At 35.7% G+C, this 12,313-nt stretch overlaps 2 protein-coding genes across 2 annotated transcripts in view; one reads left to right on the top strand and one right to left on the bottom strand.

Annotated features, from left to right (window-relative positions):
* RIF1 (replication timing regulatory factor 1) overlaps positions 1–12,313 on the top strand; it is a 66,503-nt gene that overhangs the window by 27,505 nt on the left and 26,685 nt on the right. Inside the window, exons 21-26 of the mRNA XM_049712483.1 lie at positions 1,644–1,743; positions 7,026–7,290; positions 8,431–8,473; positions 8,999–9,201; positions 9,785–9,884; positions 11,013–11,132. Of these exons, the coding sequence (XP_049568440.1) occupies positions 1,644–1,743; positions 7,026–7,290; positions 8,431–8,473; positions 8,999–9,201; positions 9,785–9,884; positions 11,013–11,132 (831 nt within the window). The remainder of the gene's footprint in view (positions 1–1,643; positions 1,744–7,025; positions 7,291–8,430; positions 8,474–8,998; positions 9,202–9,784; positions 9,885–11,012; positions 11,133–12,313) is intronic.
* LOC101271284 (signal recognition particle 14 kDa protein-like) lies at positions 5,807–6,490 on the bottom strand. The gene has a single exon (XM_049712502.1). It carries the CDS (start codon positions 6,442–6,444, stop codon positions 6,130–6,132), a length of 315 nt encoding a protein of 104 aa, XP_049568459.1. The 5' UTR covers positions 6,445–6,490; the 3' UTR covers positions 5,807–6,129.

Here is a 12,313-nt window from a genome sequence, read left to right on the forward strand (position 1 = left end):
CCATGGTGTGTCTTGAGGCATCTTTTAAACTGTTTTAAGTACTTGGTAGACCCTTTCAATCTAAAGAGCTGTGCCTTCATCTCAGGAAGAGTGCTTAGATCTTCAGGTGTCATCTTCTATGTCTGTTACTTTTCTTTCTTTATATCTGTTTGTGTTTTGCTTTATTTTTGGTACTGCTTTCTGGGACCTTGATATTTCTGTTTCCATTCTTTCTCTGTTTAAATGCTGAGGTGTTTTATAATAGTTTTATTTTTACATTTATGTTTTTAAGTGGATATGATTTCCTCTTTGAAGATAGTAGTTTTCTTCTGTTTCTGTTATTACCTCTTTCCTCGTGGATTAGTTCTATTGGTATTTAGCACACCTTCTTCATATTTGTCAATGAAGGTTAATATTGAACAATATTGGTAGCTGGAATGTGTTTTCTAACCCAGGAGAGATCCCCTGTTTTTCTGGCTTTGATAGCCAATTGTAGTTACAAGCAAGCTTTGCCTTGTAATTGTGAGCAAGAAGGAAGCACTGGAGCTTTAACATCTTTTCTATATGGGTGTGTAGGTTATCATCTGTACTGAACCTTCCATGTGGTTTTCTTAGGTTAACTGGGGGCTCTCCCTTCCTCCTCTTGGTCCTTAACACTGACTGGGGGAGATTGTCTTTAGTGGCAGACATGTGAATTAGTCCAGTGAATTGGACAAGTGAAAGGTAATGGAGAATAAAAGAAGAGCAACTGTGTTACAGAACTTTAATTTCAGTAGTCTTTTAATTACCCATTTGATTTTTATAATGACCATCATATCTTTTTCTCAGAACCCTCCCTGTGTCTTCTGTTACTCAGTTTCTTCTCGGAAAGCTCACTATTTTTGAGGTGTTCTTTGACTCATGGTGCTGGGATTTCCTTTGTTCTATTTTCAGTCTCCCTTGACCCCCCGTTTTTTTTTTTTTTTTTTTTTTTGTGGTACGCGGCCTCTCACTGTTGTGGCCTCTCCCGTTGCGGAGTGCTCCGGACGCGCAGGCTCAGTGTCCATGGCTCACAGGCCTAGCCGCTCTGCGGCATGTGGGATCTTCCCGGACCGGGGCACGAACCTGTGTCCCCTGCATCGGCAGGTGGACTCTCAACCCCTGCGCCACCAGGGAAGCCCTGCCCCCCTGTCTTTAAAAAAAATTTCCAGAAAAATGTCTGATGCTTCTAAGGTTTTATTTTTATTTCATTTGGATTTGAGGAGGGAGGAGGAAAGGGTATCGGGGAGCTTTAGCAACATTTCACATTTTGTTTCTGCTGGGTTTAGTGAACACTTTTGTAATTTTGAAGAGAAATTTGGTAAAGAATCTAAGTTTGAACCTAGCTCTTCCATTTTCAATTTATTGGTTTATATGCTGAGTTTTATGGGCATCTTGAAGCTGAATTATTTTCCATAAATATTGAGAAACAAAAAAAAGGTATAGTACTTGGCACACAGCAGTTAACTGGGAAATATTCATAACCATATACTTAATGTACCTTAAATGGTATAAGCTATGACATGTGTGTTACTATATGTTATATGTGGGAGTTAAGTCTTATATTTTTGTCCATGCTTACACTTTATATAAACCATGCCAGTAGTTAAAAGATTCTAATATAATACTTAACTGTTCTTTCCTAGAATTTATTGTTCTTGGATAGGATCACTCATATTATTACTGTAATGGTTGATTGCATCGACTTTTCACCATATAATATTAAGTATCAGCCCAAAATTAAATGTAAGTATTTTATTTGCTTACCTAATATATCATAAACATGGCTGTCTGAACTGTTGTCAGGGCAAATCCTAATAGCTTTTCCCATCTCATTTTACTTACTTTTGGTGCTGTGTAACCATGTTAGTTACTATGCTAGTAGCTCACATGCTTGCTCTCTTTCCTTCTGTGTGTGTGTGTCTCTCTCACCCTCCCCCCCCCCAATCTAACTCCTTTTTATGATGCAGAAACATAAATATTGTCCTATTTAGAGATTGTCTAATAATACAAATGATTTTACTTACTCCATCTGGGACAAGGGATTATCTGGACAAAAAACTTTGACGTTTGTTAAAATGTTCTTATTTGGTAGCCTGATTTGAAATAATCATTAAATTGACATTCAACTGCATAGAAAATCGTGGCAGTGATTAATCAGTTATGGTTTTACAGGAAATTTAAAATGATGCTAAAAGTTTAACTCAATTTTTACTGTATAAAATTGGACAATTGAAATCATAACAAGTTGTCTTATTTTTATAACTATGTTCCTTGGTTAATTCTAAATTACGTTGTAATAAATACTGAGCTATTTTATTCTACTAAGTGGTTCTTTGAACTTATATATTTCTACCAGTGATTATATATTTTTATACTGTATAGGAAAGAACCTTCCAGTAATGAAAAATGTGGATGTTTAAAGGTTACTTTTCCTGTTGAAAGATTGGGAACATACTCAGTTTTCTTTTCTTTTGGGTTTTTTTTTTTTAAGGTTCATATCTTTTTTTTTTTTTTTAATTTATTTTATTTGTTTATTTTTGGCAGCATTGCGTCTTCATTGCTGCGTGCGGGCTTTCTCTAGTTGCAGCGAGCAGGGGCTACTCTTTGCTGTGGTGTGTGGGTTTCTCATTGCAGTGGGTTTCTCATTGCGGTGGCTTCTCATTGCGCAGCATGGGCTTTAGGTGCGCGGGCTTCAGTAGTTGTGGCATGCGAGTTCAGTAGTTGTGGCTCTCAAGCTCTAGAGTACAGGCTCAGTAGTTGTGGCACACGGGCTTAGTTGCTCCATAGCATGTGGGATCTTCCTGGAACAGGGATCGAACCCGTGTCCCCTGCATTGGCAGGCAGATTCTTAACCACTGTGCCACCAGGGAAGTCCCTCAGTTTTCTTTTAATAAGATCTATCTTTGATGAATTAGTGTAAAGATTACTAGAACATAAAATATTTTTAGGGTTTTTTGGGGGGAGTTTCAGTTTTAAATAGTAATGTAGAAAAAGATGTTATGTGACTAAAGTGTATTACAGGTCAGAGCATCCCAGCCTTGATGCCACAGAAATGGATGTGCTTGGATTTTTTTGTTTTTAATCTCAGCCCCTTTTTGGGCTGAGCAACACTTAATCTGATTACCTCTCAGTCCAAAAAATAAAATTCTCTAAATAACTATAAAGGTTATATAACAGATGATATCAGAAATTATTTTGTAAGCCATCGAAGTTTGATAAGGCAAGATGATGAGCTCCAGGTGGACATAATTTTACCTATTTTGTTACTTCTGAAAAATTAGAATTAACTGAATATCCATTCTATCCATGATCTGTAAACCCAGAATTAGAAGTCTTTTGTCTTCATTCCTTGTCTTACAAGAGGTGTTCTTGCTGTTTAAATTTATGGAAACTAGGGGAGATTTCTAAAAGCTGCCAGCAAAAGTTGAGGAGGAGAGGAAACAAAAATTAGAACTAGTTGAAAGAAAATTATTATTATTCATAAATATGCATAAGGATCACTTTGAGAGTTTTTGGATAACTTTTATTTTGTAATTTGTTTTAGAGAAACATTGCAAAAATTATACACAGACACTAAACATTTTTTTTTGTAATGTTGAGCCTTTTTTTAATTTATTTTTATTTTTGGCTGTGTTGGGTCTTCGTTTCTATACAAGGGCTTTCTCTAGTTGTGGCAAGCGGGGGCCACTCTTCATCGCGGTGCGCGGGCCTCTCACTGTCGTGGCCTCTCTTGTTGCGGAGCGTCTCCAGACGTGCAGGCTCAGTAGTTGTGGCTCACTGGCCTAGTTGCTCCGCGGCATGTGAGATCTTCTCAGACCAGGGCTCGAACCCGTGTCCCCTGCATTAGCAGGCAGATTCTCAACCACTGCGCCACCAGGGAAGCCCAACACTAAACATTCTTTACTCAGATTCCTCAGTTGTCAGTTGATTGCTTTTGTCTTATTATTTTCATCCCCCACTCCCCTTTATACTTTTTATTTTTATTTCCTGGAACCATTTCAAAGTACTTGTAGACAAGTCTTTGATCTAGAACATTTCCCAAGTCTTGTCTTTCACGACCTTTAAAAGTGAAGAGTGCATGGCTTCCCTGGTTGTGCAGTGGTTAAGAATCCGCCTGCCAATGCAGGGGACACAGGTTTGAGTCCTGGTCTGGGAAGATGCCCATGCACCACAACTACTGAGCCTGCGCTCTAGAGCCCATGCTCCACAACAAGAGAAGCCACTGCAGTGAGAGGCCCGCACACTGCAACGAAGAGTAGCCCCTGCTCATCACAACTAGAGAAAGCCTGTGCGCAGCAATGAAGACCCAAGGCAGCCAAAAATAGATAAATAAAATAAATAATTTTTTTTAATTAATAAATCTTTTTTTATAAAAAAGCAAAGAATACAAATAAAGTTACTTTTTGAGCGTCTCTCAATTGGGCTCTGTCAGTATTTCCTCAAGATTAGATTGAGATTTCATTTCTTCACTGGGATACTACAGAAGTATATTTTTCAGTGCATTATGTCAACAGGCACACAAGTCAGTTTGTAAATATCTTGTTAACCCAGCATACTTTTTTACCCATGAGTTTTTCAGCCACTGATGCTTCTTGCTTAAAACACTATGATGTTTCCAAAGTGGTAGTTCATATTGTTTCATTTAATTACATTACTTTGTATCAAGGAGTTTATCTCCTTTGCTTTAATTACATTAATTCTAAAAGCTGTCCCCATTTTAATTATTTATCTCATTATGTTCCCATAATAAACCATTCTACAATTATTTATCAAGCCACTAAGCACCAGACACTTACAGGGGCAAGTGACATCCTAATGTAAGATATAACTTCCTTTGTCCCCTATTTATTTTGTTTTTATCAGCATGGATTTCTGTTATTCACTAGGCTATAATTTATTTCTATTAAAATTTAATGTTCTTGTTGGCATCTATTAACCTTTTCATATGTTTCCATTATTCTTTGAGAACTTTGACATAAGATGTTTATATTTTTCCCTGCCTCAGCCTGGAACTAGCCATATCTCCAAGGAATATGGTTCCTTTTAGCTGAGAATGGCATTTAGAAACCAAAATCTGTTCATTGCTATTAAGGTGTCACTGCTTCTGGATCTCTGAGTGGACAGAGGTGGGAAATACATTGGTGTGTTTGTGAACTACACAGTTATGTCTCTAGATTTACTTTCAGTTATTTTCTCATATCATAAGGTTTATTCTAGTCTTGGATATCCCTTTTCTCTATTTACCTGCCTCAGCATATATACTGTTTGATCAGTCTCTTGTATGTAACTGCTCCCCTGACTACGGGCTGTCTTCAGCCTCAACATACTAGCCAAGAATTTCTGGGTGGCCTTTCCAATTTAAATTATTCATGTATGGAAAACTGATTCTAGGGAAGAAGGTTGACTTCCTTTCAGTAGCAACACTTGTTTTTCATTTCACCACATGATATTTTTAATTAATAAGCATTAGAGTTTTCTCTTAAATCTGAGATATCTTAACCTTAAAAGAATGGATTCTTTGAGGGAAACAAAGGTAATTTTGGAATAGGTACGATTTTCTTGAAAGACATAATGGGTTTACCCCTGGAGAGAGATGGAGTCTAAGAAGGGTGCAAAGGAAAGTTGGACAGATACATCTTTTTCTTTGTTTTTCTTTTTTTTTTTTTTTTACTGATATATACAGGTTTAATGATACAGTGCTCTTCACAGACGGCTACAGAGACTGTAAACTATTATCCAGAAACATACAACCATACAACACAGACCACTTAGCCAGATATAAAATAAACTGGCTTCTTGTAACTACCCTGTAAACACTGCAGCCCTTCTTCCATCCAAAAATGACCCTAATCTCACATGAAAACAGTTATTGTAGAGGAATCAGAAACCCAGCTTTGTGGCCAAAAGTAAAAACCAAAGGAAAAATAGCAATTCAGTGGTTAACTGGTGAAAGCAGGAAACCTGGTGCCCTTCACTGCGCTGCTTTGCTCTTCTTACTCTTGCTCTTTTTGTCCCTCTTCTTCAGCCCATCCATGTTAGCTCTCAATAGGTTTGAATAAGCCATCTGAAACTTATTCACTTCTTTGGAGCTCACCACAGTGCTGATCTTCTTTTTCCGATCAATAGCTCTTAACAGACACTTGTTGTCTGAGGGCTCAAAGCCCTCCACAGAACCCTTCCTTGGAATGGGTTTAGTTCGACCATCATCAGGTGGAGGAAGTTACGGGAAGGCGGGGACGCGCGGCAGACAGACTCTGCCTGTGGCTCCCAGTCACTGGGCACCCGGGCCGGGGCATCGCTCGGCCTCCCAGCTCCCTTCCGGCCTTGCTGCATCCACAGCTGCTTACAATTCTTCAGGGTGATGAGCACGCTGCCCGACAACCGGCACTTCTGGAAGAGCCTGGTCAGCTCCGTCAGGAACTGCTCACTTTCCAGCAGCACCATCCTGGCGCTGCCAGATTTGCTTCGTCAGCATTAAGTCCCAAGCCGTTGGAGATACATCTTTTTCTTTAAATCTAGGCTTTTTCCCTTGTATTATTTCTGAGGATTTGGATCTCTGACTTGTTCAGTATTAATTTGTGGGGTTTAGTGTACTATAGATGAGCCAGGAAGCAATGATTCTAAGGGAAATCTTGTTTCTTATTTTTTAAAATGGACTTTAAACTTTTAATTTTGGAGCACAGCTTATATAATTTAGTGTTTTCTTACAAATTAGTTGTTGAAATTCTGAGACTATAAAATAAAAATTTTAATGCATTTAAAAATTCCTTAGAGAAAATAGAGTCATATTTGTGGAATTCTTATTCTAGCTCTGCCAGTTTTCCCTTATCGCTGATTCTCTTTTAGAGATAATGTTGTAGTGATGTTTATCCACTAATGGTATTTCATTTTAAGATTTGTGGGTATCACTCTACAGAAACACATGTATTAGATGTAGATGTCATGTAAATGTGAGACATAAATTGTAAATATGAGTGACACTTTTGAACACACTTGAGTTTTTAATAAGTTTAATTTTATCCTAGCACCACAGAGACCTTCAGATTGGTCCAAAAAGAAGAAGGAGCCCTTGGGAAAATTGGCTTCTTTATTTAAACTTATTGTGAGAGTGATCTATTCTTTCCACACTCTGAGCCTCAAGGAAGTACATTCTGATACTCTCCTCACTATTGGCAACTCAATCACCAGCATTCTTTCCAATGTACTTGGACATATTTCTTTGCCTTTTATGATCCGAAAAATATTTGCAACTTTAACAAGACCTCTGGCATTATTTTACGAAAACTCAAAGTAAGTATTTTGGCTTAATAACTTTGAATTAAACATATATAACTAGATTTAGGTAGCAAACGTTTATTGTTTTCATATCAGCTTTGCTGTTAAAGATCTTAATCTTTAAAGTTTTGTGGAAAGGGTAATATATGAAACTATGCTTTTGTTAAAAAGATAGTTCAAGTAATAAATAAGAATGAGGTAGAAATTGGAAGTCACTTTATTTTTCATGATTAATCCAACCCTCTTTTTACTTCAGTGCATGTCTTTTCAGAACTGTTAATACAAAAAGCATACCTCGTAAATGTATGATATATATGACTTGACATACTGCTTTGCAGTTCAGTATTATATACAGTATGCACTTAGGATATTGGATGCATCTTGCATCATACACCTAAGAGTCTCATTGTTTTTAAGGTCTGCGTAGGGCTTCATGAAACTTTACCCAATTTCCTATTGGCGGACATATGTTTTCTAGTCTTTTTCCTTATAACTAACAATATCACATTTGAGCATATGTGTACATAAATCATTTGCCACTAAATAGCAGAACAGGGCCCTAAAATTGAAATGGTTGGTTCAAAGGGTATATGCATTTAAATTTCTGAATTACCCTCCAGAAGTTTGTATTAATTTACATTACCTTTTACATTTGAACCAAAGAAACCAGTGCCTAAAAAACAACATGAAAAAATCCCAAGTAACATACCTGAAAGAAGCATTTTGGAAGAATTCATTAATGTTCTTTATAGCAAGCTTGTGTGGTTCAGTTATAATACAGCTTGTCTTTCATAAATTCACAGAGAAATCTTTAGGAACAGATTTTATAAACTACAAACTAGAACTCCAAATCCATTAAGTTTTTGCAAATCTTTTTTAGTCCTTAAGTTCATCAAAAATAATAATGCTTTTTAAAAAGCATGGAAACAAGTGACTGGTATTAATACTTCGAGGTCTATTCCAGATGTTTTTCTTTAACTCCTATTTTAAAGACAGGTTTGTTTCATGTTTAAATGTTTGCAGTTTGACAATTTTTGTTAGGTCTTGGGGCACCTTTGTATATCACTACACGTGTCTCATTTTTTTTGTGCTGCATTATGATATTTCTAGGTTTAATGTTCTAAAATATAAATGGTACTCTGTTTTTCTTCATAGGTTTGATGAAGTTCCTAAAGTATATAGTTGTATGAACAACAAGGTAAAAATAGACATTGTCCATAAAATACACTTTCATGAAGAAAAATTTTAGGATTTAAATAATTGTCTTCCTTAAATATAATTTTGCTGATTTTTTTTTAAAGGGTCATTATTACACCTTAATTTTAATGAACTTTTAGTAACAAGACGTGGATATAATCAAAGGATAGTTTTTTAAAGGAAGATTTAATATTGCTTTAAATTCATATAACTCATCTCCTGTCTCATCCCTTTATATATGAAAGTAATTGGTTCCAAGGTTTTTATAGGTAAAACTTATAATTTATGTGAAAACATAATTTTTTCTGTTAATGGAGAATAAGCTTGAAATCAAGCTGTTGTATCGATAAAGTAAGTTCTTGCCTATAAAGAGTGTTATATATTGAAGGTGATGGGAGCTTTAAAAAAAAATTGAAATAACAGCATGTTCTGTGAGTTTAATTTAGTATGCTTTGTGCTTTTATTTTTTCTGTTTGAAAAGTAACATTTCTAAGTGTTATCCTAATGAACTTTTTCTTTTTCCTAGTTAGAAAAGCTACTAGGAGAAATTATTGCTTGTCTACACGTCAGCTACACTGGGACTTATGACAGTGAACTTCTTGAACAGATCTCGCCATTATTATGCATAGTATTTTCACACAAGAATAAACAGATTAGAAAACAAAGTGCTCAGTTCTGGAATGCCACATTTGCTAAAGTGACGATGTTGATTTATCCTGAGGAGTTAAAGTATGCTAACAACAAAACTCTTTTATACAGTTACTCTGTTCTGATTATGTATTGACATTTTGGTTTTAACATAAAATTTCCTTATGAGGAATCATTGCAGAGGATTTCTTAGTTGAAATATTATTTGGAGTACATGGTGATGATTAAAATTATCTGACCCTTTGCTTTGGTCCTTAGAGTAACCTTAGTTTTAGGAACATAAAAAGCAATTTCAGATTATCCTTAACAAAAGAAATTTCCAGCAAAAGGCAGGAAATTGATGGCTGTTAAATCTAAGTGACATGTACTTAATGTAACAGTCTACTTTTGCTCAAAATTTTATGATTAAAATTTGGAAAATTGGAAAACTTTTTAAAGAATAAAATTCAGAAACTGAAGAGTTTAGTGAAAAATTCAAATATTGTCTGTAATTTCTGTGGAGTTTATGTGGAGTAAAAAAGTCTTTAAAAAAAATTTATGTGGAGTAAAAAAGTCTTTAAGTTGGCTGTATTTTGCCACTTTAAAATTATAATTAAAGTGTTCTTGTTAATGTGTCATCAGTACTGCTTACTTAAGGCATATATATTTATGTATTTTTTTGAAGACCAATACTAAAACAAGCCAAACAAAAATCTCTGCTTCTGTTGCCTGGTTTGGAAAATGTTGAAATTATTGAGGAATCCAGTGGACCATATTCAGATACAGTAAGTTGTGTGTCGGGGGGGGGCGTTGTTTACTTTTGCATGATGTTTGAGTAGTTCTTTTATTGCGTTTCAGTGTAGTTTTAAAAAGGACAAAAGCTTAGAATGTTTTACTGAAGTGATAAACAAGTAAAACCTGAACAGAAGTGTTCCGTAACAGTTTCCCATGAAGTTACTTGTGTGGCCTAGAAAACTTATGAATTAAGGGCAGTCAATTTCACCATGGAGTCTCATTTAAATAATCTCTGGTTCTTGTTCATTAATGATCTTTTTTATTTAACTATGGCACCTTGTATATTGTTTTGCAAAGGTTGGAATTATTGAAATATATGGTTAAATGTTGCTTTATATAAACTGGGAATACTAGTTACTAATCCCTACGTAAGCAAGAGCTACACTTCATTTTCTCATTTCTTTGCATTGAATCTCATTCATTCTGCCAGAGAAACACATCCTTGATATCACATTATCCATTTGGACCAAGGTTACTTTGGCTAATAGTACTTGATTACGGTCTAAAGATGAAGGAGTAAAGATAGAAGCACTATATATGTACTCATCAGGTAGAACACCCTTAGGCAATTTTTTCCTATTCAACAACAAATGGAGTCTCACTATTTTTTTGTTTAGAACCTTAAGAGACATGCTCTTACTTAGTTTTGGTTTTTGGGTAAAATAAAAATACTTATCAGATAATTATCTAGACTTGTTTAGACTCCTTCAGTGTAATTTGGCCTGAAAAAGCCATATATTCTGTTGGGAGGGACCTGATAGTATTTTCTGTCATGTATGTTTTATTGTTTAAAGTTTTATGGCTTTGGTTTTTCTTTTAGAACAATTTCCAGTAATAAGAGGGGTATTTGAGTTCAATAATTCGATTCATTTTTATAGTGTTTATTTGATATGTCTTATTTTCAGGATGCAAAACAACTATTGCTATATAAGTTGGAGACAACAAATCTTTGCTGTTACTGCATTAGACAGTGGCTTTCTTTGACATGATCTTAGTAGATATGAATAGTCAAAAGAAATTTGAAATGAGTATTGATTAGACTGTAATTATCAAAATGTGAAAAGGATAAATAAAAAACATTTGCACATAATGAAATTGTTTTACTTTTACAAAAACAGACAGAAAATTCACAGTTAAATATGAAGATAAGTGGCATGGAAAGAACCTCAAGTGGAAAAAGAGATTCTTTTTTGGCACAAACAAAGGATACAAAAGACAATATGAAACCACCAGCTAAAGTATGTTTTTCAAAGTGTATTTAATAGAACTTTTAAAATTAAAGTATGTGGTAGCTTGCAAATATACAACTTTTGATTGGAAGAAAAACCTGTTAAACACTAAATAAAAGATGGGATTGTAGGGAAATAGTAAAGTGTGGCCTGGGAAGACTATTAAGATGGCATGGTAACCTAGAAGCCTTGGGAGATGATTACTTCTTAGTAAAGTTAAGTCTGCATAACACTGAGCATTTGTTTAGTATATTTACTCGAGGCAGCAGCCCCCTTGAGGTGGAATGAAACTAAATAAGATTAACTGTAACATAGGTAGCATGAAAGGAGAATGTTTTAGAACTTCTGTTATTGAATAGGAAGAGAATGTATCCGCAAGACATCTGTTGTAAGCTCATATATAAAACTAAATATCTAGTAGCTAGTGGCCAATTAACCAATTTTCAGATAATAATTCTTCTTCCAGGACCTCCAGTAAAGGGGTGTTCTGGAATTTTGAGACCATGGCCCTGGCAAAATGAAAGAAATATGTTATTTTTAAAGAATAACTTTGACACAGTCTTGTAGCAACTGAAAAGTAGAATGAAAACAACTGTGCTGAAAATTTGTAAAAATGACATTATGGTACCAATATTATTGGTATGTAGGACATATTATTTTGGCACCTTTTACTTAATTTGAGTAGTTTGTGCTTCAACTTGAAACTGCAGATATACTTTCCTCCTGCCAAAACACTTGATTTCTGTGTGTTGGCCTGAAAAACATTTGCCCATGCTTTTTTGGTAAGCACACATTTGCCTACATTTTTTTTTTTAAAGGAAATGGAGATCCATTGTTTGTTTTTTTAAATAAATTTATATATTTTATTTATTTATTTTTGGCTGCATTGGGTCTTCACTGCTGCACGCTGGCTTTCTCTAGTTGCAGCGAGCGGGGGCTACTCTTTGTTGTGGTGCGTGGCCTTCTCGTTGCGGAGCACAGGCTCTAGGCGCATGGGCTTCAGTAGTTGTGGCACGTGGGCTCAGTAGTTGTGGCTCGTGGGCTCCAGAGCACAGGCCTCAGTAGTTGTGGTGCACGGGCTTAGTTGCTCCGCGGCATGTGGAATCTTCCTGGACCAGGGCTCAAACCTGTGTCCCCTGCATTGGCAGGTGGATTCTTAACCACTGTGCCACCAGGGAAGTCCTTGCCTA

This window comes from Orcinus orca, chromosome 7 (assembly GCF_937001465.1).
Source record: "Orcinus orca chromosome 7, mOrcOrc1.1, whole genome shotgun sequence".
Classification (NCBI taxonomy): domain Eukaryota; kingdom Metazoa; phylum Chordata; class Mammalia; order Artiodactyla; family Delphinidae; genus Orcinus; species Orcinus orca.

What these genes read in the sequence shown, in the direction of transcription:
- LOC101271284 (XM_049712502.1), bottom strand. Translation starts at nt 6,444, where the DNA reads ATGGTGCTGCTGGAAAGTGAGCAGTTCCTGACGGAGCTGACCAGGCTC.